This window comes from Scyliorhinus torazame, chromosome 19, assembly GCF_047496885.1.
Source record: "Scyliorhinus torazame isolate Kashiwa2021f chromosome 19, sScyTor2.1, whole genome shotgun sequence".
NCBI classification, from domain to species: domain Eukaryota; kingdom Metazoa; phylum Chordata; class Chondrichthyes; order Carcharhiniformes; family Scyliorhinidae; genus Scyliorhinus; species Scyliorhinus torazame.
Window position 1 is genome coordinate 24542537 of NC_092725.1, and position 24807 is coordinate 24567343.

A 24807-nucleotide genomic window follows, 5' to 3' on the forward strand; every position below is an offset into this window, starting at 1 on the left:
AGAGATTGACATAGAATCAGAGACAGAGTTTGACATAGAATCAGAGAGAGAAATTGACACAGAACCAGAGAGAGAGATTCACACAGAATCAGAGAGAGAGATTGACATAAAATCAGAGAGATTCACACAGAATCAGAGAGAGAGATTGGCACAGAATCAGAGAGAGATTGACATAGAATCAGAGGGATTGACATAGAATCAGTGAGATTGACATAGAATCAGAGAGATTGACATTGAATCAGAGAGAGAGATTGACATTGAATCAGAGAGAGAGATTGACATTGAATCAGAGAGAGAGATTGACATAGAATCAGAGAGAGTGATTGTCATAGAATGAGAGAGCGAGATTGACATAGAATCAGAGTGAGATTGACATAGAATCGGAGAGAGAGATTGACAGAGAGTAAGAGAGATTGGCAGAGCATAAGAGAGATTGACATAGAATCAGCGAGATTGACTTTGTATCAGAGAGAAAGAATGGCATAGAATCTGAGAAGGAGATTGACATAGAATCAGAGACAGAGAGATTGACATAGAATCAGAGAGAGAGATTGACATAGAATCAGAGAGAGATTGACATCGAATGAGAGACAGAGATTGACATAGAATCAGAGAGAAAGAATGGCATAGAATCAGAGAAGGAGATTGACATAGAAACAGAGACAGAGATTGACATAGAATCTGAGAGAGAGATTGACATAGAATCTGAGAGAGAGATTGACATAGAATCAGAGACAGAGATTGACATAGAATCAGAGACAGAGATTGACATAGAATCAGAGAGAGAGATTGACATAGAATCGGAGAGAGAGATTGACATCGAATCAGAGAGAGCTTGACATAGAATCAGCGAGATTGACATAGAATCAGAGAGATTAACATTGAATCAGAGAGAGAGATTAACATTGAATCAGAGAGAGAGATTGACATTGAATCAGAGAGAGAGACTGACATAGAATCAGAGAGAGAGATTGACATAGAATCAGTGAGAGAGATTGACATAGAATCAGAGAGAGAGATTGCCATAGAATCAGACTGAGAGATTGACATAGAATCAGAGAGAGAGATTGACGTAGAATGAGAGACAGAGATTGACATAGAATCAGAGAGAGAGATTGTCATAGAATCAGAGAGAGATTGACATAGAATCAGAGAGAGAGGTTGACATAGAATCAGAGAGAGAGATTGACATAGAATCAGAGAGAGAGATTGACATAGAATTAGACACAGATTGTCATAGAGTCAGTTTGAGATTGACATAGAATCAGTGAGAGAGATTGACATTGAATCAGAGAGAGATTGTCATTGAATCAGAGAGAGATTGACATAGAATCAGAGAGAGAGATTGACATAGAATCAGAGAGATTGACATAGAATCAGCGGGATTGACATAGAATCAGCGGGATCGACATAGAATCAGTGAGATTGGCATTGAATCAGAAAGATTAACATAGAATCAGAGAGTGAAATTTGCATCGAGTCAGAGAGATTCACAGAATAAGAGAGATTGACAGAGAATAAGAGAGATTGACATAGAATCAGCGAGATTGACTTAGAATCAGAGAGAGATTGACATAGAATCAGAGAGATTGACATAGAATCAGAGAGATTGACATAGAATCAGAGAGATTGACAGAAAATCAGAGCGATTGACAGAAAATCAGAGAGATTGACATAGAATCAGAGTGAGATTGACATAGAATCGGAGAGAGAGATTGACATAGAATCAGAGAGAGCTTGACATAGAATCAGAGAGATTGACATAGAATCAGAGAGATTGACATAGAATCAGAGAGAGTGACATAGAATCAGAGAGAGTGACATAGATTCAGAGAGAGCGATTGACATAGAATCAGAGAGATGGATTGACGTAGAATCAGAGATTGATATAGAATCAGAGCGAGAGATTGACATAGAATCAGAGCGAGAGATTGACATAGAATCAGAGCGAGAGATTGACATAGAATCAGAGCGAGAGATTGACATAGAATCAGAGAGAGAGATTGACATAGATTCAGAGAGAGAGATTAACATAGAATCTGAGAGAGAGATTGCCATAGAATCATAGTGCGATTGACATAGAATCAGAGAGAGAGATTGACATAGAATCAGAGAGAGAGATTGTCATAGAATCAGAGAGAGAGATTGACATAGAATCAGAGAGAGAGATTTACATAGAATCAGAGAGAGGGATTGACAGAGAATCAGAGATTGACATAGAATCAGAGAGATTGACATAGAATCAGAGAGAGAGATTGTCATAGAATCAGAGAGATTGACATAGAATCAGAGAGATTGACATAGAATCAGAGAGATTGACATAGAATCAGAGAGCGAGATTGACATAGAATCAGTGAGAGAGATTGACGTAGAATCAGAGAGAGAGATTGACGTAGAATCAGAGAGAGAGATTGGCACAGAATCAGAGAGATTGACATAGCATCAGAGTGAGATTGACATAGCATCAGAGTGAGATTGACATAGCATCAGAGTGAGATTGACATAGAATCTGAGAGAGAGATTGACATAGAATCAGAGAGATTGACATAGAATCAGAGAGATTGACATAGAATCAGAGAGATTGACATAGAATCAGAGAGATTGACATAGAATCAGAGAGATTGACATAGAATCAGAGAGATTGACATAGAATCAGAGAGATTGACATAGAATCAGAGAGATTGACATAGAATCAGAGAGATTGACATAGAATCAGAGAGATTGACATAGAATCAGAGAGATTGACATAGAATCAGAGAGATTGACATAGAATCAGAGAGATTGACATAGAATCAGAGAGATTGACATAGAATCAGAGAGATTGACATAGAATCAGAGACCGAGATTGACGTAGAATCAGTGAGAGAGATTGACGTAGAATCAGAGAGAGAGATTGGCACAGAATCAGAGAGAGATTGACATAGAATCAGAGGGATTGACATAGAATCGGAGAGAGAGCTTGACATAGAATCAGCGAGATTGACATAGAATCAGAGAGAGAGATTGACATAGAATCGGAGAGAGAGATTGACATAGAATCAGAGAGAGATTGACATAGAATCAGAGATAGCTTGACATAGAATCAGCGAGATTGACATTGAATCAGAGTGATTGACATTAAGTCAGAGAGAGAGAATGACATAGAATCAGAGAGAGATTGACATAGAATCAGAGAGAGAGATTGACATAGAATCAGAGAGAGAGATTGACATAGAATTAGACAGAGATTGTCATAGAGTCAGTTTGAGATTGACATAGAATCAGTGAGAGAGATTGACATTGAATCAGAGAGAGATTGTCATTGAATCAGAGAGCGATTGACATAGAATCAGAGAGAGAGATTGACATAGAATCAGAGAGATTGACATAGAATCAGCAGGATTGACATAGAATCAGCGGGATCGACATAGAATCAGTGAGATTGGCATTGAATCAGAAAGATTAACATAGAGTCAGAGAGTTGGATTTGCATCGAGTCAGAGAGATACGGACCAGGACTGAGATGAGGAGAATAAGAGAGATTGACAGAGAATAAGAGAGATTGACATAGAATCAGCGAGATTGACTTAGAATCAGAGAGAGATTGACACAGAATCAGAGAGAGAGATTGACATCGAATCAGAGAGAGAGATTGACATCGAATCAGAGAGAGAGATTGACATCGAATCAGAGAGAGAGATTGACATTGAATCAGAGAGAGAGATTGACATTGAATCAGAGAGAGAGATTGACATAGAATCAGAGAGAGAGATTGACATCGAATCAGAGAGAGAGATTGACATCGAATCAGAGAGAGAGAGATTGACATCGAATCAGAGAGGGAGATTGACATAGAATCAGAGAGAGAGATTGACATAGAATCAGAGAGAGAGATTGACATAGAATCAGAAAGAGAGATTGACATAGAATCAGAGAGATTGACATAGAATCAGAGAGAGAGATTGAGATTTTTCAGGTCCGGTGTGAGTGACTTCGCTTATTCCGCGCACCGTGATGCATTTGCCACCCCTTTGCTTGCCTGCTTTAATTGGTCTTTTTTCGTGTGCTGCCCTCCCTTTGTGTCAGCATGAAATCTGAATTTGCTATTCCAACATCTGAGTAGCTTGTGATCTCCAGGTCAATCCTTAATGCTCCAACACAGATTCAGGAATGACTCCATGCACAAATAGTGACATGGTATATCCGTACAAACGTTACGGAATTAATAACTTTAACATCATAAAAGGAATAGCTTATAGATACTCGTTGAACAATGTTTAACAATGACACTTTATCTCCTCACGGCCATCTGCTATATCTCCAATCAAGCAAAACCATCTTTGGTCAAAACCCCACTTTTAAATACAGTTAGCAAACAGTGAAAACCATGGTTTTCAATCTGACCGAATGATTTTCAAATTGCAGACAATTGGAAAGATAAGGGGAGGTTTCCAGACTACCATCCCTGGAATGGAAACCATCTGACCCTGGGAACCTGTCGCTCTTCCGTCCCGGTAGTTTCTCCATTCCTGTGATGGTGTAAATTTTAAATGCCTGAACTTTATCACTGGTAGCAGCCTCGCGATTTAGAGTTGGCTGACCTGTACCGAGAGCCCAGAGTGTGAGTGCGGTGCCTCTCTTTTCCTCTCTATCTTTCTTTCTGATTTTCTCTCTCTCTCTCTCTTTATCGTCCACTTGTTCACTCTAGTTTGCAGACTGATTGCTATCACGTTCTGCTGCTCTTGCTCTCTCTCCCTTTCAGCCTTCCACTTCTCATTGTGCAAACTTTCCAGTATCGTACATTGTTCAACGCCCTTTTCCTCTCTCTCTCTCTCTCTCAGGGACAAACGCGTGGACCCGTTCGCCACGTCGAGATGTCGGCGGCCGGGAGCAAGCGGGTGGCGAGTGACACGGGCTCGGGCCCCCCCGAGAAAAAGCCCAACACCCAGGACAAACCCACCACCACCCTGATTGAACCCATTCGTCTCGGGGGCGTCTCCTCCACTGTAAGTGAGTGTTGTATCTGACAGTGTGAGGGGGCTGGCTTTTAATGTCCATCATTCCCACTCCCGTGCCCACTTTAAGTGTGGAAAATCTCCAGGGACTCCTCACAGGAGCGAGATCCAACGAACTCTGATCCTGAGTCAACCAAGGAGACATTAGCGATGGGCGGCCAAAAGCTTGGCCAAAGCAGAGCATCTTCAAGGATGAGAGGGATAGAGGCAGAAAGGTTCAGGAAGGGAATTCCAGAGCTTCAGCCTCTCACAGGGTCATACAGAGATGGGGAGGGAGGGCTTTGTAGGGTTTGGAAGAAGTTAGAGAATTAGAGAAGGTTCAAGTGGCTGGAGGAGGTTACAGAGATAGGGAGGGTTGTCGGTGCTGGAGGAGGTTACAGCGATAGGGTTGTAGGGGCTGGAGGAGATTCCAGAGCTAGGGAGGGTTGAAGTGGCTGGAGGAGGTTACAGAGATAGGGAGGGTTGTAGAGGCTGGAGGAGGTTACAGAGATAGGGAGGGTTGTCGGGGCTGGAGGAGGTTACAGAGGTAGGGAGGGTTGAAGTGGCTGGAGGAGGTTACAGAGATAGGGAGGGTTGTAGAGGCTGGAGGAGGTTACAGAGATAGGGAGGGTTGTAGAGGGTGGAGGAGGTTACAGAGATAGGGAGGGTTGTAGGGGCTGGAGGAGGTTACAGAGATAGAGAGGGTTGTAGGGGATGGAGGAGGTTACAGAGATAGAGAGGGTTGTAGGGGATGGAGGAGGTTACAGAGATAGGAAGGGCTGTTGGGGCTGGAGGAGGTTATAGAGATAGGGAGGGTTGAAGTGGCTGGGGGAGGTTACAGAGATAGGGAGGGTTGTTGGGGCTGGAGGTGGTTGCAGAGATAGGGAGGGTTGTTGGGGCTGGAGGACGTTACAGAGATAGGGAGGGTTGTTGGGGCTGGAGGTGGTTGCAGAGATAGGGAGGGTTGTTGGGGCTGGAGGACGTTACAGAGATAGGGGGGGTTGTTGGGGCTGGAGGAGGTTACAGAGATAGGGAGGGTTGTAGAGGCTGGGAGAGGCTACAGAGATAGGGAATGTTGTAGGTGCTGGAGGATGTCACAGAGATAGGGAGGGTTGTAGGTGCTGGAGGAGTTTACAGAAGGAGGGTTATCGGGGATTGGAGGCGGTTACAGAAATCGGGGGTGCAAGAACCATTGATAGATTTGATAACAAGGATGGGGATTTTAAAATGGAGGCATTGCCGGATTGGGAGCCAGTGTAAGGTTAGCGAGCACAGGAAGGGTGATGGGTGAACGGGGGTATGCTGTGAGCTAGGACACCGGGTTTGGGGGGGGCGGGGGGGGGTTGTGGAGCTTACAAAGGGTATAATGTGGGGAGCGCACCGGGGAAGTCGAGTTTGGAGGTGACGAGGGCACGGACGAGGGTTTCGGCAGCAGACGAGGTGAGGCAGGATGCTGCCGGTGGTGCCTGCAGTGAATGAAGATTCCGTGGAATAACAAAAGGCATGAGGTAAAGTGCCTCACGGGAGGCTTCTTTGAGGTAGAGGCGGAGTATATGGCATTGCTCAAGCTTTGCAGGTCCCTCGTAGACACTTACAAATCGCAAAGAAATCGCATTGCAATGTGCGAGACTCCGAGGGGGGCGCAGCATGAAGGAAGGGCTTTTAAAACCTGGCAGAATAAGGCGGTCACAAAATAAAAATGTCGCTCGTCAACCTGCACTTGGTGGTATTGTTTGGCAATGTCCTTTCTGACTGTGACGGAATCCTGCAATGTTTGCGATTTTTACCCATGAGGGAAAACCATTTTAAAACAATAATAAATTTAGAGCACCCAATTCATTTTTTCCAATTAAGGGGCGGTTTTGCGTGGTTCATCGGCCTGCCCTGCACATCTTTGGGTTGCGGGGGCCAAACCCATGGACTGTGTGGGCCACAGTCGGGATTGAACCTGGGACCTCGACGCCGTGAGGCAACAGGGCTAACCCACTGCGCCACCATGCTGCCCAGGGAAAACCATGTTACCATGAAGTCATAAAATCCATTTGTCACACAGATGGCTTGCGCCTCGATCCTCTATGAACTGCGTCATCAGCGTCAAGCACTGCCCAACTCCCACAACCTAACCACCTCCCCTTGAGGAGAGATTGGGTCAGCCGGGTCTATATTCACTGGAATTGAGAGGGGGTGCAGGAATGTTGCTCTCTCTGGCTGGAAGGGGTGGCCTCGAACAATGGGTCACACTCTCAGGATACGGACCAGGACTGAGATGAGGAGAAATGTCTTCAGTCGGGGCTGGGGAATCTGTGCAATTCTCCACCACAGAAAGCTGTGGGGGCCAAGTCACTGGATATATTTGCAAAAGAAACAAATCGGTTCCTTGACTCGAAAGGTGTCCAGGGGTATGGGGAGAGCGTGGGGAATGTATGGTGTTGAAATAGCAACCATGATCATTTTAAATGGGGGAGCAGACTCGAGGGGCCGAATGGCCTCCTGCTTCTATTTTCTATGTTTCGCTGACCTGCGATCAACAACCGGTGGTTGACTGTTCAGCCAAAACTGAATTGTGGACCAATAAAATAAATACTGTGGCTCCCAGAGCAGATCAGAGGCTGTGAATCCGGCGGAGAGTAACTTCCCGAATCCCCCCAAAGACTGTCCACCATCTATATGGACACAAGTCAGGAGTGTGATGGGACCCTCTCCACTTGCCTGGATGAGTGGCGGCTCCAACAACACTCGAGAAGCTCGACACCATCCAGGTCAAAGCAGCCCCGCTCGATCGACACCCCATCCACAGACATTCACTCCCTCCACCACCGACACACAGCAGCAGCCGTGTGTACCGTCTACAAGATGCTCTGCAGCGATTCGCCAAGACTCCTTCGGCAGCACCTTCCAAACCCGCCACCTCTACCATCCAGAGGGACAAGGGGCAGCAGACACACGGGCAACACCCACCGCCTGCAAGTTCCAAACCCCACACTCACCATCCTGACTGGGAAATACATCGGCCGTTCCTTCACTGTCACTGGGGCAAAATCCTGCAACTCCCTCCCTAACAGCACTGTGGGTGTACCTACACCACACGGGACTGTGACAGTTCAAAATGGCTGCCCACCCACCACCGTCGCATGGGGCAATTAGGGATGGGTAATAAATGCTGGGCGGCACAGTGGTTAGCACTGCGGCCTCACAGCGCCAGGGACCCGGGTTCAATTCCGGCCTCAGTCACTGTCTGTGCGGAGTCTGCACGTTCTCCCCGTGTCGCCGTGGGTTTCCTCCGGGTGCTCCGGTTTCCTCCCACAGTCCAAAGATGTGCGGGTTAGGTGGATTGGCCGTGATAAATTGCTCCTTAAGTGTTGAAAGATGTGTAGGTTAGGTGGGGTTACGTGGCTGGGGCGGCGGAAGGGGCTGAGATAGGCTCAGTGCAAAGACAACGGGCTGAATGGCCTCCTTTGGCACTGGAGAAATTCTCTGATTCCTCTGTGATTGTCGCCAATGACACGCAAACCTCCTGAATCAAATTCGTGTTGCTGCGAAATGACTGCCTCCGAGGTGCCAGGTCAATGCAAATCTGTCTGGTTTATTGAAGATTGATGGGTCTGATTGTCTCGTGCACAATGCCCCCCACCCCTCCCTCTTCATTGCCTTAATTGTGGTCTCTTTCCCTCCTCGCAGGAGGAGATGGACCTCAAGGTTCTCCAGTTCAAGAACAAGAAGCTTGCGGAGAGACTGGAGCAGCGGCAGGCCATCGAGGACGAGCTGCGGGAGCGCATCGAGAAGCTGGAGAAGCGGCAGGCGACAGACGACGCCACACTGCTCATCGTCAACCGCTACTGGAGCCAGGTCAGCCCCGCGGACTCTCGTACTCCCCCCACCACATCACCGGCCTTTCCCTGTTTCCGCTCCGAGCCGAGCCCCCCCCCCACCCTTCCCAACCTTCGGAGTGAACGCACGCACCTTTGCCGCACTCCCCCCCTCTGTACCATGCTGTTTGGCTGTTAGCTCAATTTGCCGTGGATATGACTGTCCGCCCGTCTCACTGGCGCTCGCCGAAGCAGCGCCCGCTCACGATGTACACTTTGAGCGTAACGACTGCGCTGTGTGTGGGGCCGGGTGCTCAAACCGGCAGCTTTTCTGTGAACTAATTGTGACTTCACACGATTAACCAGTTTGCTTCTCTTTCCTCCTCCCGTTCACTCTTTCTGCCCCAATGCTTCACCTCTCCCTCTGCCTGGCCCTCTCTCGGCCAGTCACTCCTCTCTCTGTCTGTCTGTCTCTTTCTTTGTCTCTATCTCTCTCTGTCTCTGGTTGTGTCTCTCTTTGACTGCCTGTCCCTCTCTCTCTCTGTCTGTCTGTCTCTCTCTCTCTCTCTCTCACTGTCTCTCTCTCTCTGTATCTCTCTCTGTCTCTGTCTCTCTCTCTCTGTCTCTCTCTGTCTCTCTCTCTCTGTCTCTCTCTCTGTCTCTCTCTGTCTCTCTCTCTCTGTCTCTCTCTCTCTCTGTCTCTCTCGCTCTGTCTCTCTCTCTCTCTCTCTCTGTCTCTCTCTCTGTCTCTCTCTCTCTCTCTGTCTCTCTGTCTCTCTCTCTCTCTCCCTGTCTCTCTCTCTCTGTCTCTCTCTCTCTGTCTCTCTCTCTGTCTCTCTCTCTGTCTCTCTGTCTGTCTCTCCCTCTGTCTCTCTCTCTGTCTCTCTCTCTCTTTCTGTCTGTCTCTCTCTCTCTGTCTGTCTCTCTCTCTCTGTCTGTCTCTCTCTGTCTCTCTCTCTCTGTCTCTCCCTCTCTGTCTCTCCCTCTCTGTCTCTCCCTCTCTCTGTCTCTCCCTCTCTCTGTCTCTCTGTCTCTGGCTCTCTCTCTCTCTGTGTCTCTCTCTCTGTGTCTCTCTCTGTCTTTCTCTGTCTCTCTCTCTCCCTCTCCCTCTCTGTCTCCCTCTCTGTCTCTCCGTCTCTGTCTCTCTCTCCCTGTCGTCTCTCTGTCTCCCTCTGTCTTTCTATCTCTCTCTCTCGCTCTGCTCTCTCTCTGTCTGCCTCTCTCTCTCCCCCTCTCTCTCCCCCCCTCTCTCTCCCCTATCTCTCTCACTCTCTCGGTCCCTCTTCTCTCTCTCCCTCTGTCTCTCATCTCTCTCTCACACTCTCTCTCCCTCCTTCCCACCCCATCCCGTTTTCTGTTTCTCTTCCCCACAGCTGGATGAGAATGTCCAGGTGCTGCTTTACCGCTACGATTCACAGCCCAAGGAAGGGCAGGAGCGCATGGAGGAAGCGGAGAGCCGGGACCCAGTGGTTCCCACTCAGATTCCCGAATGCCAGGTGGACATAGTGCCAGAAAAAGGTGAAGCTTCCGGTGCAGTGACTCGACAAACAAACCACGAACCATCGGCGACGCAGTGGCTAGCACTGCTGCCTCACGGCGCCGAGGTCCCAGGTTCGATCCCGGCCCTGGGTCACAGTCTGTGTGGAGTTTGCACATGCTCCCCGTGTTTGCATGGGTTTCGCCCCCCACAACCCAAATATGTGCGGGTTAGGTGGATTGGCCTCGCGAAATTGCCCCTCAATTGGAAAAAATTAATTGGGTACTCTAAATTTATTTTTTTGAAAACTGCATCACTACTCGCGTGCTTATCTCTGGCGGTTCTACTCTGCTCCCCTCAAGTACTGAGAGAGCGCTGCCCTGTCGGAGGATCAGTACTGAGGGAGCGCCGCACTGTCGAGGGTCAGTACTGAGGGAGCGCCGCACTGTCAGAGGGTCAGTACTGAGGGAGCGCCGCACTTTCAGAGGGTCAGTACTGAGGGAGCGCCGGACTGTCGGAGGGTCAGTACTGAGGGAGTGCTGCACTGTCGGACGGCCAGTACTGAGGGAGCGCCGCACTGTCAGAGGGTCAGTACTGACGGAGCGCCGCACTGTCGGAGGGCCAGTACTGAGGGAGCACCGCACTGTCGGAGGGCCAGTACTGAGGGAGCGCCGCACTGCCAGAGGGCCAGTACTGAGGGAGCGCCGCAATATCAGAGGGCCAGTTCTGAGGGAGCTCCGCCCTGTCGGAGGGTCAGTGCTGAGGGAGTGCCGCACTGTCAGAGGGTCAGTGCTGAGGGAGCGCCGCACTGTCAGAGGGTCAGTGCTGAGGTAGCGCCGCACTGTCGGAGGGTCAGTACTGAGGGAGCTCCGCCCTGTCGTGGGTCAGTACTGAGGGAGCGCCGCCCTGTCGTGGGTCAGTACTGAGGGAGTGCCGCACTGTCTAGGGTCAGTAACAAGGGAGTGCCGCACTGTCAGAGGGTCAGGAACCAGGGAGTGGCGCACTGTCGGAGGGTCAGTAACAAGGGAGCGCCGCACTGCCGGAGGGTCAGTAACGAGGGAGTGGCGCACTGTCGGAGGGTCAGTAACGAGGGAGTGGCGCACTGTCGGAGGGTCAGTAACAAGGGAGTGCCGCACTGTCGGAGGGTCAGTACTGAGGGAGTGCCGCACTGTCAGAGGGTCAGTACTAAGGGAGCGCCGCCCTGTCGTGGGTCAGTACTGAGGGAGTGCCGCACTGTCTAGGGTCAGTAACAAGGGAGTGCCGCACTGTCAGAGGGTCAGGAACCAGGGAGTGGCGCACTGTCGGAGGGTCAGTAACAAGGGAGCGCCGCACTGCCGGAGGGTCAGTAACGAGGGAGTGGCGCACTGTCGGAGGGTCAGTAACGAGGGAGTGGCGCACTGTCGGAGGGTCAGTAACAAGGGAGTGCCGCACTGTCGGAGGGTCAGTACTGAGGGAGCGCCGCACTGTCAGAGGGTCAGTACTAAGGGAGCGCCGCACTGTCGGAGGGTCAGTGCTGAGGGAGCGCCGCACTGTCGAGGGTCAGTAACGAGGGAGCGGCGCCCTGTCGAGGGTCGTTACCTCGGGAGTGCCGCACTGTCGGAGGGTCAGTAACGAGGGGGTGCCGCACAGTCGGAGGGTCAGTAACAAGCGAGCGCCGCACTGTCTGAGGGTCAGTGCTGAGGGAGCGCCGCACTGTCGGAGGGTCAGTAACAAGCGAGCGCCGCACTGTCGGAGGGTCAGTAACAAGTGAGCGCCGCACTGTCTGAGGGTCAGTGCTGAGGGAGCGCCGCCATGTCGAGGGTCAGTAACAAGCGAGCGCCGCACTGTCGGAGGGTCAGTACTGAGGGGGTGCCGCACTGTCCGAGGGTCAGGGCTGAGGTAGCGCCGCACTGTCGGAGGGTCAGTACTGAGGGAGCGCCGCCCTGTCGGAGGGCCAGTACTGAGGAGCACCGCACTGTCGGAGGGCCAGTACTGAGGGAGCGCCGCACTGCCAGAGGGCCAGTACTGAGGGAGCGCCGCAATATCAGAGGGCCAGTTCTGAGGGAGCTCCGCCCTGTCGGAGGGTCAGTGCTGAGGGAGTGCCGCACTGTCAGAGGGTCAGTGCTGAGGGAGCGCCGCACTGTCAGAGGGTCAGTGCTGAGGTAGCGCCGCACTGTCGGAGGGCCAGTACTGAGGGAGCTCCGCCCTGTTGTGGGTCAGTACTGAGGGAGCGCCACACTGTCGTGGGTCAGTACTGAGGGAGTGCCGCACTGTCTAGGGTCATTAACAAGGGAGTGCCGCACTGTCAGAGGGTCAGTAACAAGGGAGTGGCGCACTGTCGGAGGGTCAGTAACGAGGGAGTGGCGCACTGTCGGAGGGTCAGTAACAAGGGAGTGCCGCACTGTCGGAGGGTCAGTACTGAGGGAGCGCCGCACTGTCAGAGGGTCAGTACTAAGGGAGCGCCGCCCTGTCGAGGGTCAGTAACAAGCGAGCGCCGCACTGTCGGAGGGTCAGTACTGAGGGAGTGCCGCACTGTCCGAGGGTCAGGGCTGAGGGAGCGCCGCACTGTCGGAGGGTCAGTACTGAGGGAGCGCCGCACTGTCGGAGGGTCAGTACTGAGGGAGCGCCGCACTGTCGGAGGGTCAGTACTGAGGGAGCGCCGCCCTGTCGGAGGGTCAGTACTGAGGAAGCGCCGCACTGTCGGAGGGTCAGTACTGAGGGAGCGCCGCCCTGTCGAGGGTCAGTAACAAGGGAGCGCCGCCATGTCGAGGGTCAGCACTGAGGGAGCGCCGCACTGTCGAGGGTCAGTAACAAGGGAGCGCCGCCCTGTCTAGGGACGTTACCTCGGGAGTGCCGCACTGTCGGAGGGTCAGTAACGAGGGAGTGCAGCACTGTCGGAGGGTCAGTAACGAGGGAGTGCCGCACTGTCGGAGGGTCAGTACCGAGGGAGCGCCGCACTGTCGGAGGGTCAATGACGAGAGAGCGCCACCCTGTCGAGGGTCGTTACCTCGGGAGTACCGCACTGTCGGAGGGTCAGTAACGAGGGAGCGCCGCACTGTCGAGGGTCAGTAACAAGGGAGTGCCGCACTGTCGAGGGTCAGTACTGAGGGAGCGCCGCACTGTCGGAGGGTCAGTACTGAGGGAGCGGCGCACTGTCGAGGGTCAGTAACGAGGGAGTGCCGCACTGTCGGAGGGTCAGTACTGAGGGAGCGCCGCACTGTCGGAGGGTCAGTAACAAGGGAGCGCCGCACTGTCTGAGGGTCAGTAACGAGGGAGCGCCGCACTGTCGGAGGGTCCGTAACCAGCGAGTGCCGCACTGTCGGAGGGTCAGTACTGAGGGAGCGCTGCACTGTCGGAGGGTCAGTAACGAGGGAGCGCCTCACTGTCGGGGGTCAGTAACGAGGGAGTGCTGCACTGTCAGAGGGTCAGTGCTGAGGTAGCGCCGCACTGTCGGAGGGTCAGTACTGAGGGAGCTCCGCCCTGTTGTGGGTCAGTACTGAGGGAGCTCCGCACTGTCGTGGGTCAGTACTGAGGGAGCTCCGCACTGTCGTGGGTCAGTACTGAGGGAGCGCCACCCTGTCGTGGGTCAGTACTGAGGGAGCGCCGCCCTGTCGTGGGTCAGTACTGAGGGAGTGCCGCACTGTCTAGGGTCAGTAACAAGGGAGCGCCGCACTGCCGGAGGGTCAGTAACGAGGGAGTGGCGCACTGTCGGGGGTCAGTAACGAGGGAGCGCCGCCCTGTCGAGGGTCGTTACCTCGGGAGTGCCGCACTGTCGGACGGTCTGTAACAAGGGTTCGCCGCCGTGAGGGAATGCCGCACTGTCGGAGGGTCAGTAACAAGGGATCGCCGCCGTGAGGGAATGCCGCACTGTCGGACGATCAGTACTGAGGGAGCGCCGCACTGTCAGAGGGTCAGTGCTGAGGGAGCGCCGCAATGTCGGATGGTCAGTACTGAGGGAGTGCTGCACTGTCGGAGGGCCAGTACTGAGGGAGCGCTGCACTGTCAGAGGGTCAGTACTGAGGGAGTGCCGCACTGTCAGAGGGTCAGTACTGAGGGAGCGCCGCACTGTCGGAGGGCCAGTACGGAGGGAGCGCCGCACTGTCGGAGGGCCAGTACTGAGGGAGCGCCGCACTGCCAGAGGGCCAGTACTGAGGGAGCGCCGCACTATCAGAGGGCCAGTTCTGAGGGAGCTCCGCACTGTCAGAGGGTCAGTGCTGAGGGAGCGCCGCAATGTCGGATGGTCAGTACTGAGGGAGTGCTGCACTGTCGGAGGGCCAGTACTGAGGGAGCGCTGCACTGTCAGAGGGTCAGTACTGAGGGAGTGCCGCACTGTCAGAGGGTCAGTACTGAGGGAGCGCCGCACTGTCGGAGGGCCAGTACGGAGGGAGCGCCGCACTGTCGGAGGGCCAGTACTGAGGGAGCGCCGCACTGCCAGAGGGCCAGTACTGAGGGAGCGCCGCACTATCAGAGGGCCAGTTCTGAGGGAGCTCCGCACTGTCGGAGGGTCAGTGCTGAGGGAGTGCCGCACTGTCAGAGGGTCAGTGCTGAGGGAGCGCCGCACTGTCAGAGGGTCAGTGCTGATGGAGCTCTGCACTGTCGGAGGGTCAGTACCGAGGGAGTGCCGCACTGTCGTGGGTCAGTACTGAGGGAGTGCCGCACTGTTGAGGGTCAGTACTGAGGGAGTGCCGCACTGTCGAGGGTCAGTAACAAGGGAGTGCCGCACTGTCGGAAGGTCAGTAACGAGGGAGCGCCGCCCTGTTGTGGGTCAGTACTGAGGGAGTGCCGCACTGTCGTGGGTCAGTACTGAGGGAGTGCCGCACTGTCTAGGGTCAGTATCAAGTGAGTGCCGCAGTGTCAGAGGGTCAGGAACCAGGGAGTGCCGCACTGCCGGAGGGTCAGTAACGAGGGAGTGGCGCACTGTCGAGGGTCAGTAACGAGGGAGCGGCGCCCTGTCAAGGGTCGTTACCTCGGGAGTGCCGCACTGTCAGAGGGTCCGTATTGAGGGAGTGTCGCACTGTCGGAGGGTCAATACTGAGGGAGCGCCGCACTGTCGGAGGGTCAGTACTGAGGGAGTGCCGCACTGTCGGAGGGTCAGTACTGAGGGAGTGCCGCACTGTCGGAGGGTCAGTAATGAGGGAGTGCCGCACTGTCGGAGGGTCAGTACTGAGGGAGTGCCGCACTGTCGGAGGGTCAGAAACGAGGGAGTGGCGCACTGTCGGAGGGTCAGTAACAAGGGAGTGCCGCACTGTCGGAGGGTCAGTAACGAGGGAGTGGCGCACTGTCGGAGGGTCAGTACTGAGGGAGTGCCGCACTGTCGGAGGGTCAGTAACGAGGGAGTGCCGCACTGTCGGAGGGTCAGTACTGAGGGAGTGCCGCACTGTCGGAGGGTCAGAAACAGGGGAGTGGCGCACTGTCGGAGGGTCAGTAACAAGGGAGTGCCGCACTGTCGGAGGGTCAGTAACGAGGGAGTGGCGCACTGTCGGAGGGTCAGTGACAAGCGAGCGCTGCACTGTCGAGGGTCAGTGACAAGGGAGTGCCGCACTGTCGGAGGGTCAGTAACGAGGGAGTGGCGCACTGTCGGAGGGTCAGTAACAAGGGAGTGCCGCACTGTCGGAGGGTCAGTAACGAGGGAGTGGCGCACTGTCGGAGGGTCAGTAACGAGGGAGTGGCGCACTGTCGGAGGGTCAGTGACAAGCGAGCGCTGCACTGTCGGAGGGTCAGTGACAAGCGAGCGCTGCACTGTCGAAGGTCAGTACTGAGGGAGTTCCGCACTGTCGAGGGTCAGTAACAAGGGAGTGCCGCACTGTCGGAGGTTCAGTACTGAGGCAGCGCCGCCCTGTCGAGGGTCAGTACTGAGGGAGCACCGCACTGTCAGAGGGTCAGTACTGAGGGAGGGCCGCACTGTCGGAGGGTCAGTACTGAGGGAGCGCCGCACTGTCGGAGGGTCAGTACTGAGGGAGCGCCGCACTGTCGGAGGGTCAGTACTGAGGGAGCGCCGCCCTGTCGGAGGGTCAGTCCTGAGGGAGCGCCGCACTGTCGGAGGGTCAGTACTGAGGGAGCGCCGCATTGTCGAGGGTCAGTAACAAGGGAGCGCTGCCATGTCGAGGGTCAGTACTGAGGGAGCGCCGCACTGTCGAGGGTCAGTAACAAGGGAGCGCCGCCCTGTCGAGGGTCGTTACCTCGGGAGTGCCGCACTGTCGGAGGGTCAGTAACAAGGGAGTGCCGCACTGTCGGGGGTCAGTAACGAGGGAGTGCCGCACTGTCGGAGGGTCAGTAACAAGGGAGTGCCGCCCTGTCGAGGGTCGTTACCTTGGGAGTGCCGCACTGTCGGACGGTCTGTAACGAGGGTTCGCCGCCGTGAGGGAATGCCGCACTGTCGGAGGGTCAGTACTGAGGCAGCGCCGCTCTGTCGGAGGGTCAGTAACAAGGGAGTGCTGCACTGTCGGAGGGTCAGTAACGAGGGAGTGCTGCACTGTCGGAGGGTCAGTACTGAGGGAGCGCCGCACTGTCGGAGGGTCAGTAACAAGGGAGTGCTGCACTGTCGGAGGGTCAGTAACGAGGGAGTGCCGCACTGTCGGTGGTCAGTAACGAGGGAGTGCTGCACTGTCGGAGGGTCAGTACTGAGGGAGCGCCGCACTGTCGGAGGGTCAGTAACAAGGGAGTGCTGCACTGTCGGAGGGTCAGTAACGAGGGAGTGCCGCACTGTCGGTGGTCAGTAACGAGGGAGTGCTGCACTGTCGGGGGTCAGTGACGAGGGAGTGCCGCCCTGTCGAGGGTCGTTACCTCGGGAGTGCCGCACTGTCGGAGGGTCAGTAACGAGGGTTCGCCGCCGTGAGGGAATGCCGCACTGTCGGAGGGTCAGTAACAAGGGATCGCCGCCGTGAGGGAATGCCGCACTGTCGGGTGTCGGGTCTTTGTGCATCCAGATAAGTGATTATGCTGCGCTTTTCCGTCACCTCCAGCAGACCCCACGCCGCTGCCTTCCTCTGTCAGCGAGGAGCTAAACGAGCCGGCCCTCTCCTTCCTCGCCACGCTGGCGAGCAGCAGCAGTGAGGAGATCGAACTACAGCTACAGGACCGCATGGCGTTCTCCAAAAAAGCTGTGGCCCGAATCGTGGAAGTCTTTGACAAGCTCCATCGGCGCATCGAGGACCTGTGTCAGAAAATCAACAATGAAGGTCAGGCAGGTGTCCCTGTGTAACAAACAGGCCATTCAGCCCATCGCCCCAATGCTGTCCCTGTGTAACAAACAGGCCATTCAGCCTATCGCCCCAATGCTCTCCCTGTGTAACAAACAGGCCATTCAGCCCATTGCCCCAATGCTGTCCCTGTGTAACAAACAGGCCAGTCAGCCTATCGCCCCAATGCTGTCCCTGTGTAACAAACAGGCCATTCAGCCCATTGCCCCAATGCTGTCCCTGTGTAACAAACAGGCCATTCAGCCCATCGCCCCAATGCTGTCCCTGTGTAACAAACAGGCCATTCAGCCTATCGCCCCAATGCTGTCCCTGTGTAACAAACAGGCCATTCAGCCTATCGCCCGAATGCTGTCCCTGTGTAACAAACAGGCCATTCAGCCCATTGCCCCAATGCTGTCCCTGTGTAACAAACAGGCCATTCAGCCTATCGCCCCAATGCTGTCCCTGTGTAACAAACAGGCCATTCAGCCCATTGCCCCAATGCTGTCCCTGTGTAACAAACAGGCCATTCAGCCTATCGCCCCAATGCTGTCCCTGTGTAACAAACAGGCCATTCAGCCCATTGCCCCAATGCTGTCCCTGTGTAACAAACAGGCCATTCAGCCCATCGCCCCAATGCTGTCCCTGTGTAACAAACAGGCCATTCAGCCTATCGCCCCAATGCTGTCCCTGTGTAACAAACAGGCCAGTCAGCCCATTGCCCCAATGCTGTCCCTGTGTAACAAACAGGCCATTCAGCCTATCGCCCCAATGCTGTCCCTGTGTAACAAACAGGCCATTCAGCCCATTGCCCCAATGCTGTCCCTGTGTAACAAACAGGCCATTCAGCCCATTGCCCCAATGCTGTCCCTGTGTAACAAACAGGCCATTCAGCCCATCGCCCCAATGCTGTCCCTGTGTAACAAACAGGCCATTTAGCCCATTGCCCCAATGCTGTCCCTGTGTAACAAACAGGCCATTCAACCCATTGCCCCAATGCTGTCCCTGTGTAACAAACAGGCCATTCAGCCCATCGCCCCAATGCTGTCCCTGTGTAACAAACAGGCCATTTCGCCCATCTCTCTGACTCGCTCTCTCAGTCTCGCTCTCTCAGTCTCGCTCTCTCAGTCTCGCTCTCTCAGTCTCGCTTTCTGTGTCTCGCTTTCTGTGTCTCTCGGTCTCTGTCTGCGTCTCCCTCTCTGCCTCTCTCTCTCTCTCTGTCTGCCTCTCACTCTCTCTCTCTCTCTCTCTGCCTCTCCCTCTCTGTCTGCCTCTCTCTCTGTCTATCTGCCTCTCTCTCTGCCTCTCCCTATCTGTCTGCCTCTCTCTCCCTCTCTGTCTGCCTCTCTCTGTCTGCCCCTCTCTCTCTCTCTGTCTGCCTCTCTCTCTCTCTGTCTGCCTCTCTCTCTCTCTATCTCCCTCTCTCTCTCTCTCTGCCTCTCGGTCTGCCTCTCTCTCTCTCGGTCTGCCTCTCTCTCTCTCGGCCTGCCTCTCCCTCTCTGTCTGCCTCTCTCTCTCTCTCTCTCTCTCTCTGTCTGCCTCTCTCTCTCTCTCTCTGTCTGTCTCTCTCTCTCTCTGCCTGCCTCTCTCTGCCTATCTCTCTTTTTCTCTCTCACTCTCTTCCCCCTCTCTCTTCCCCCTCTCTCTCCCTCTGTCTGCCTTTCTCTCTCTCCCTCTGTCTGCCTCTCTCTCTGTCTGCCTCTCTCTCTGTCTGCCTCTCTCTCTGTCTGTCTCTCTGTCTGCCTCTCTCTCTGTCTGCCTGCCTCTCTCTGCCTATCTCTCTCTTTTTCTCTCTCGCTCTCTTCCCCCCTCTCTCTTCTCCCCTCTCTCTCCCTCTCTGTCTGTTTCTCTCTCGCTTTCTTTATCTCTCTCACTCTCTTCTTCCCTCTCTCTCCCTCTCTGTCTGCCTCTCTCTCTGTCTGCCTCTCTCTCCGTCTGCCTCTCTCTCCGTCTGCCTCTCTCTCCGTCTGCCTCTCTCTCCGTCTGCCTCTCTCTCCGTCTGCCTCTCTCTCCGTCTGCCTCTCTCTCCGTCTGCCTCTCTCTCCGTCTGCCTCTCTCTCCGTCTGCCTCTCTCTCCGTCTGCCTCTCTCTCCGTCTGCCTCTCTCTCCGTCTGCCTCTCTCTCCGTCTGCCTCTCTCTCCGTCTGCCTCTCTCTCCGTCTGCCTCTCTCTCCGTCTGCCTCTCTCTCCGTCTGCCTCTCTCTCCGCCTGCCTCTCTCTCCGCCTGCCTCTCTCTCCGCCTGCCTCTCTCTCCGCCTGCCTCTCTCTCCGCCTGCCTCTCTCTCCGCCTGCCTCTTTCTCCGTCTGCCTCTCTCTCCGCCTGCCTCTCTCTCCGCCTGCCTCTCTCTCCGCCTGCCTCTCTCTCCGCCTGCCTCTCTCTCCGCCTGCCTCTCTCTCCGCCTGCCTCTCTCTCCGCCTGCCTCTCTCTCTGTCTGCCTCTCCCTCTTTTTCTCTCTCTTTCTTTTTCTCTCTCTCCCTCTCCCCCCCTCGCTCTCCCTCTTTATCAGTCTCTGACTCTCTCCCTCTCTCTCTGGACTCTGTCTCTGACTCTCTCTCTCTCTCTCTCTGCTCTAGTCGAGTTTAATGGGCTCGAGGACTGCACCAAGTGTCTGAACAAGGACGTGCTGGGCGAGAACAGGCGTCTCCAGGACCTGACCACCCAGCTTCAGGGCAAACATCACAAGATGTCAATGGAGGTAAGGCTCTTCCCCACCCCACCCTTTCGTCTTGTTGTTCTGAACACTCCCAACTCACGCTGCCAACCGTCAGTGAGCACAGCGACGTCAATAATTATAATTGCGGGACTTCCGGTTGCGGTGATGCCTTGCTAGCCGCACGTTTCGGCGGCTCCAGCTCCGACGCACCTTCGGGCTCTTTTAAGAGCCGCAACGGGAAATTTTTGGGCGACGCAACCCGGTGTGGGGTGAGTGAGAAGGGAGTCCCCCCCCCAACGAAGGAGGAAAATATCGGCGGCGGCTGCAGCGCGAGGAATCGTCGACGAAAGGGACAGAAAGGGAGAAGACACAAGATGGCGGCGGAGAAAGCTCAGGCGACATGGGGGCCCGAGCAAGACAAATTTTTGAGACTGTGTGTGGAGCTACTAAAGAGGGAGGTGCTGACCCCGATGCTACAGGCAATTGAGGGGCTCAAGGAGGCACAAAGGACCCAGGAGACAGAGCTCCGCATGGTGGAGCAGAAGGTGACGGATAATGAGGACGAGATCCTGGGCCTGGCGGTCAAAACACAGACGCACGAGGCACTCCATAAAAAGCGTATTGAAAGGATTGAGGCCCTAGAAAACAGAGCGCGAAGGAAGAACCTTCGGATACTGGGTCTCCCTGAGGGTGTGGAAGGAGTGGACTGTGGAGCTTATGTAAGTACGATGCTAAGCTCATTGATGGGTGCTGAGGCCCCTGCGGGCCCCTTGGAGGTGGAGTGGGCACATCGGATCCCGGCGAGAAGACCAAAAGCGGGAGAACCACCCAGGGCGATAATCGTGCGATTTCACCGCCTTAAAGATAGAGAAGAGGTCCTGAGATGGGCTAAAAAGGTGCGGAGTAGCAGATGGGAGAATGCAGTGGTACGGGTGTACCAGGATTGGAGTGCGGAGGTGGCGAGAAGGAGGGCGAGTTTTAACCGAGCCAAGGAGGTGTTACACAAAAAAAAGGTGAAGTTCGGGATGCTGCAGCCGGCACGACTATGGGTCACGTACCAGGAGAGACACCATTATTTCGATACGGCGGAGGAAGCATGGACCTTTATTAAAGAGGAGAAATTGGATCGGAACTGAGGGACTGATACTGTAGGGAATGTTATTGTTATTGTTATGGTTGATGTAAATAGAGAAGTAAATTGGGATGGGGGGAGACACTAGGAAATGTGGGCGCCGGTGAGGGGGGAAAGAAGGGACATAGGCGGAGAATGAGGAATGGGAGGGGGAGAGGAAAGGGAGCTGCGCCACAAGAAGCGGGTCAGATAAAGGGATGTTCCCGCGCCATTATGGCGGGAAGACAGGCGCAAGGCGGATGGGAGTTCCCCACACGGGGGAGTCAAGGAGTGAGCAGGAGTAGCCGGGGTCAGTTGAAGTCAGCTGACTTGCGGAAGTAATATGGGGGGAACAATCACGCTAGAAAGGGATCTAGCGGGGGCGGGGGGGGGGGGGGGGGGGACAACTGGGTTGCTGCTGCGGAAATCCAAAAGGAAATGGCTAAAGAGTGGGTGGACAGGGATGGTGTGCGACGCCTGGGGAGCGAGTGGGAGCGCGGAGGCGGGATATGGGACTGGCCTAGAGAAGGTGATGGCTAGTCGACACGGGAGGGGGGCAGGTAGCCCCCTAGTGAGGCTGATCACGTGGAACGTGAGAGGCCTGAACGGACCGATTAAAAGGGCCCGAGTGCTCGCGCATTTGAAAGGACTAAGGGCAGACGTGGTTATGCTCCAAGAGACGCACCTGAAGGCGGCGGACCAAGTTAGGTTAAGGAAAGGATGGGTGGGACAGGTGTTCCACTCAGGACTAGATGCAAAGAACAGAGGGGTGGCCATATTGGTGGGGAAACGGGTAGCATTTGAAGCAAAGAACATCGTAGCAGATAGCGGAGGTAGATATGTAATGGTGAGTGGCAGGCTGGAGGGAATGGAGGTCGTGTTTGTTAATGTATATGCCCCGAATTGGGACGATGCGGGATTTATGAGACGGATGCTGGGTCGTATACCGGACCTGGAGGTAGGAAACCTGATATTGGGAGGGGACTTCAATACCGTGTTGGACCCAGGGCTAGATAGATCCAGCTCAAAGACCGGAAGAAGGCCGGCAGCGGCCAAGGTGCTCAAGGGGTTTATGGACCAAATGGGGGGAGTGGATCCATGGCGATTTCTTAGACCGAGGGCCAGGGAGTTCTCCTTCTTCTCCCATGTCCATAAAGTGTACTCCCGGATAGATTTTTTTGTTTTGGGAAGGTCATTGATCTCAAGGGTGGAAGAAGCTGAGTATTCAGCCATAGCGGTTTCGGACCATGCCCCACACTGGGTGGACCTGGAACTAGGAGAGGAAAGGGAGCAGAGAACACTCTGGCGATTAGATGTGGGATTGATGGCGGACGAGGGAGTGTGTGGAAGAGTGCGGGGGTGTATCGAGAGATACCTGGAGGTCAATGACGATGGGGAGGTCCGTGTGGGAGTGGTATGGGAAGCACTAAAAGCGATAGTCAGAGGAGAGCTGATCTCCATTGGGGCCCACAAAGGGAAAACAGAGGCCAAGGAAAGGGAAAGATTACTGGGGGAGATTTTAAGGGTGGACAAAGAATTTGCAGAGACCCCGGAGGAGGAACTGTACAGGGAGAGGAGATGACTCCAGACGGAGTTTGACCTCCTGACCACCAGAAAGGCGGAGGTGCTGTGGAGGAAGGCACAGGGGACGAGGTATGAATATGGGGAAAAGGCTAGTCGCCTGTTGGCTCATCAATTGCGAAAGAGGACAGCGGCGAGGGAGATAGGGGGAATTAGAGACGAAAAGGGAGCTACGGTGCGAAGAGCAGGGAAGATAAATGAGGTGTTCAAGACCTTTTATGAGGGACTGTATCGGTCCCAACCCCCAGAGGGAGAGGAGGGGATGCGGCAGTTCCTGGATCAATTGAGGTTCCCGAGGGTCGAGGAGCAGGAGGTGGAAGGCCTGGGGGCACCGATTGGGGTGGACGAGGTTATTAAGGGGCTGGGGAACATGCAGGCAGGGAAGGCTCCGGGACCAGACGGGTTCCCGGTGGAATTTTATAGAAAATATGTGGACTTGTTGGCCCCGTTGTTGGTGAGGACGTTCAATGAGGCCAGGGAAGGAGGGACTTTACCCCCGACAATGTCGGAGGCGACGATATCGCTAATTTTGAAGAGGGATAAAGATCCGTTGCAGTGCGGGTCTTATAGACCTATTTCATTATTGAACGTGGACTCCAAATTGCTGGCAAAGGTACTGGCATCGAGGATAGAGGACTGTGTTCCGGGGGTGGTGCACGAAGACCAGACAGGGTTCGTAAAAGGGAGACAACTGAATGTTAACGTGCGACGACTATTAGGGGTGATAATGATGCCCCCAGTGGAGGGGGAGGCAGAGATAGTGGCGGCAATGGATGCAGAGAAGGCATTTGATAGGGTGGAGTGGGAGTATTTATGGGAGGTGTTGAGGAGGTTTGGGTTCAGGAACGGGTTTATTAGCTGGGTCAAACTTCTTTATGGGGCCCCAGCGGCAAGTGTAGTCACGGGTCGGCAAAGATCGGAGTATTTCCGATTATATAGGGGAACAAGACAGGGATGCCCGCTGTCTCCACTGTTGTTCGCGTTGGCAATTGAACCTCTGACCATGGCGTTGAGAGACTCCAGGAAATGGAGAGGGGTGATTAGAGGGGGAGAAGAACACCGAGTCTCGCTATACGCGGATGACCTACTGTTGCATGTGTCGGACCCAGCGGGGGGGATGATAGAGGTTATGCGGATGTTGAGGGAGTTCGGAGATTTCTCGGGATATAGGCTTAACATGGGGAAGAGTGAACTATTTGTGATACACCCAGGGGACCAGAGTAGAGAGATAGAAGGCCTGCCTCTAAGGAAAGTGGAAAGAAACTTCCTGGGGATTCAGATCGCTAGGAGCTGGGGAACCTTGCACAGACTTAATCTGACACGATTGGTAGAACAAATGGAGGAGGACTTCAAGAGGTGGGACATGCAGCCTCTGTCGCTGGCGGGCAGGGTGCAGGCAATTAAGATGATGGTCCTCCCGAGGTTCTTATTTGTATTTCAATGTCTCCCTATACTAATCACTAAGACCTTTTTCAAAAAAATAGACAGGAGCATCACGAGCTTTGTGTGGGCAGGGAAAGTCCCGAGGGTAAGGAGGGGGTTCTTACAACGTAGCAGGTACAGAGGAGGATTGGCGCTACCGAATTTGGGCGACTACTATTGGGCCGCCAATGTGGCGATGATTCGTAAATGGATGATGGAGGGAGCGGGAGCGGCGTGGAAAAGACTGGAGAGAAAGTCCTGTAAAGGGACGAGCTTAAGAGGCGCTGGTGACGGCGCCGCTACCGTTCTCACCAAAAAAGTTTACCACGATCCCGGTGGTGGCGGCAACATTGAATATCTGGGGACAATGGAGGCGACAGAGAGGTGTGCGGGGAGCCCTGGTGGGGTCCCCAATTAGGAACAACCATAGGTTCGCCCCAGGGAGGATGGATGGAGGATTTCAGAGCTGGCACCAGTTGGGAATTAGGAGGGTGGGAGATTTATTTATAGATGGGACGTTTGCGAGCTTGGGAGCATTGGAGGAAAAGTATAAGTTGCCCCGGGGAAACTTCCTTAGATATATGCAGGTGAGGGCGTTCACTAGACAACAGGTGAGGGAATTTCCGC

At 54.2% G+C, this 24807-nt stretch overlaps 1 protein-coding gene across 1 annotated transcript in view; it reads left to right on the forward strand.

The window, feature by feature from the left end:
- The window catches only part of rnf40 (ring finger protein 40), a 154429-nt gene that overhangs the window by 25238 nt on the left and 104384 nt on the right, over window positions 1-24807 (forward strand). Inside the window, exons 2-6 of the mRNA XM_072485438.1 lie at window positions 4821-4985; window positions 8652-8819; window positions 10153-10297; window positions 17198-17413; window positions 19987-20108. Coding sequence (XP_072341539.1) covers window positions 4854-4985; window positions 8652-8819; window positions 10153-10297; window positions 17198-17413; window positions 19987-20108 — 783 coding nt within the window. The 5' untranslated portion in view covers window positions 4821-4853. The remainder of the gene's footprint in view (window positions 1-4820; window positions 4986-8651; window positions 8820-10152; window positions 10298-17197; window positions 17414-19986; window positions 20109-24807) is intronic.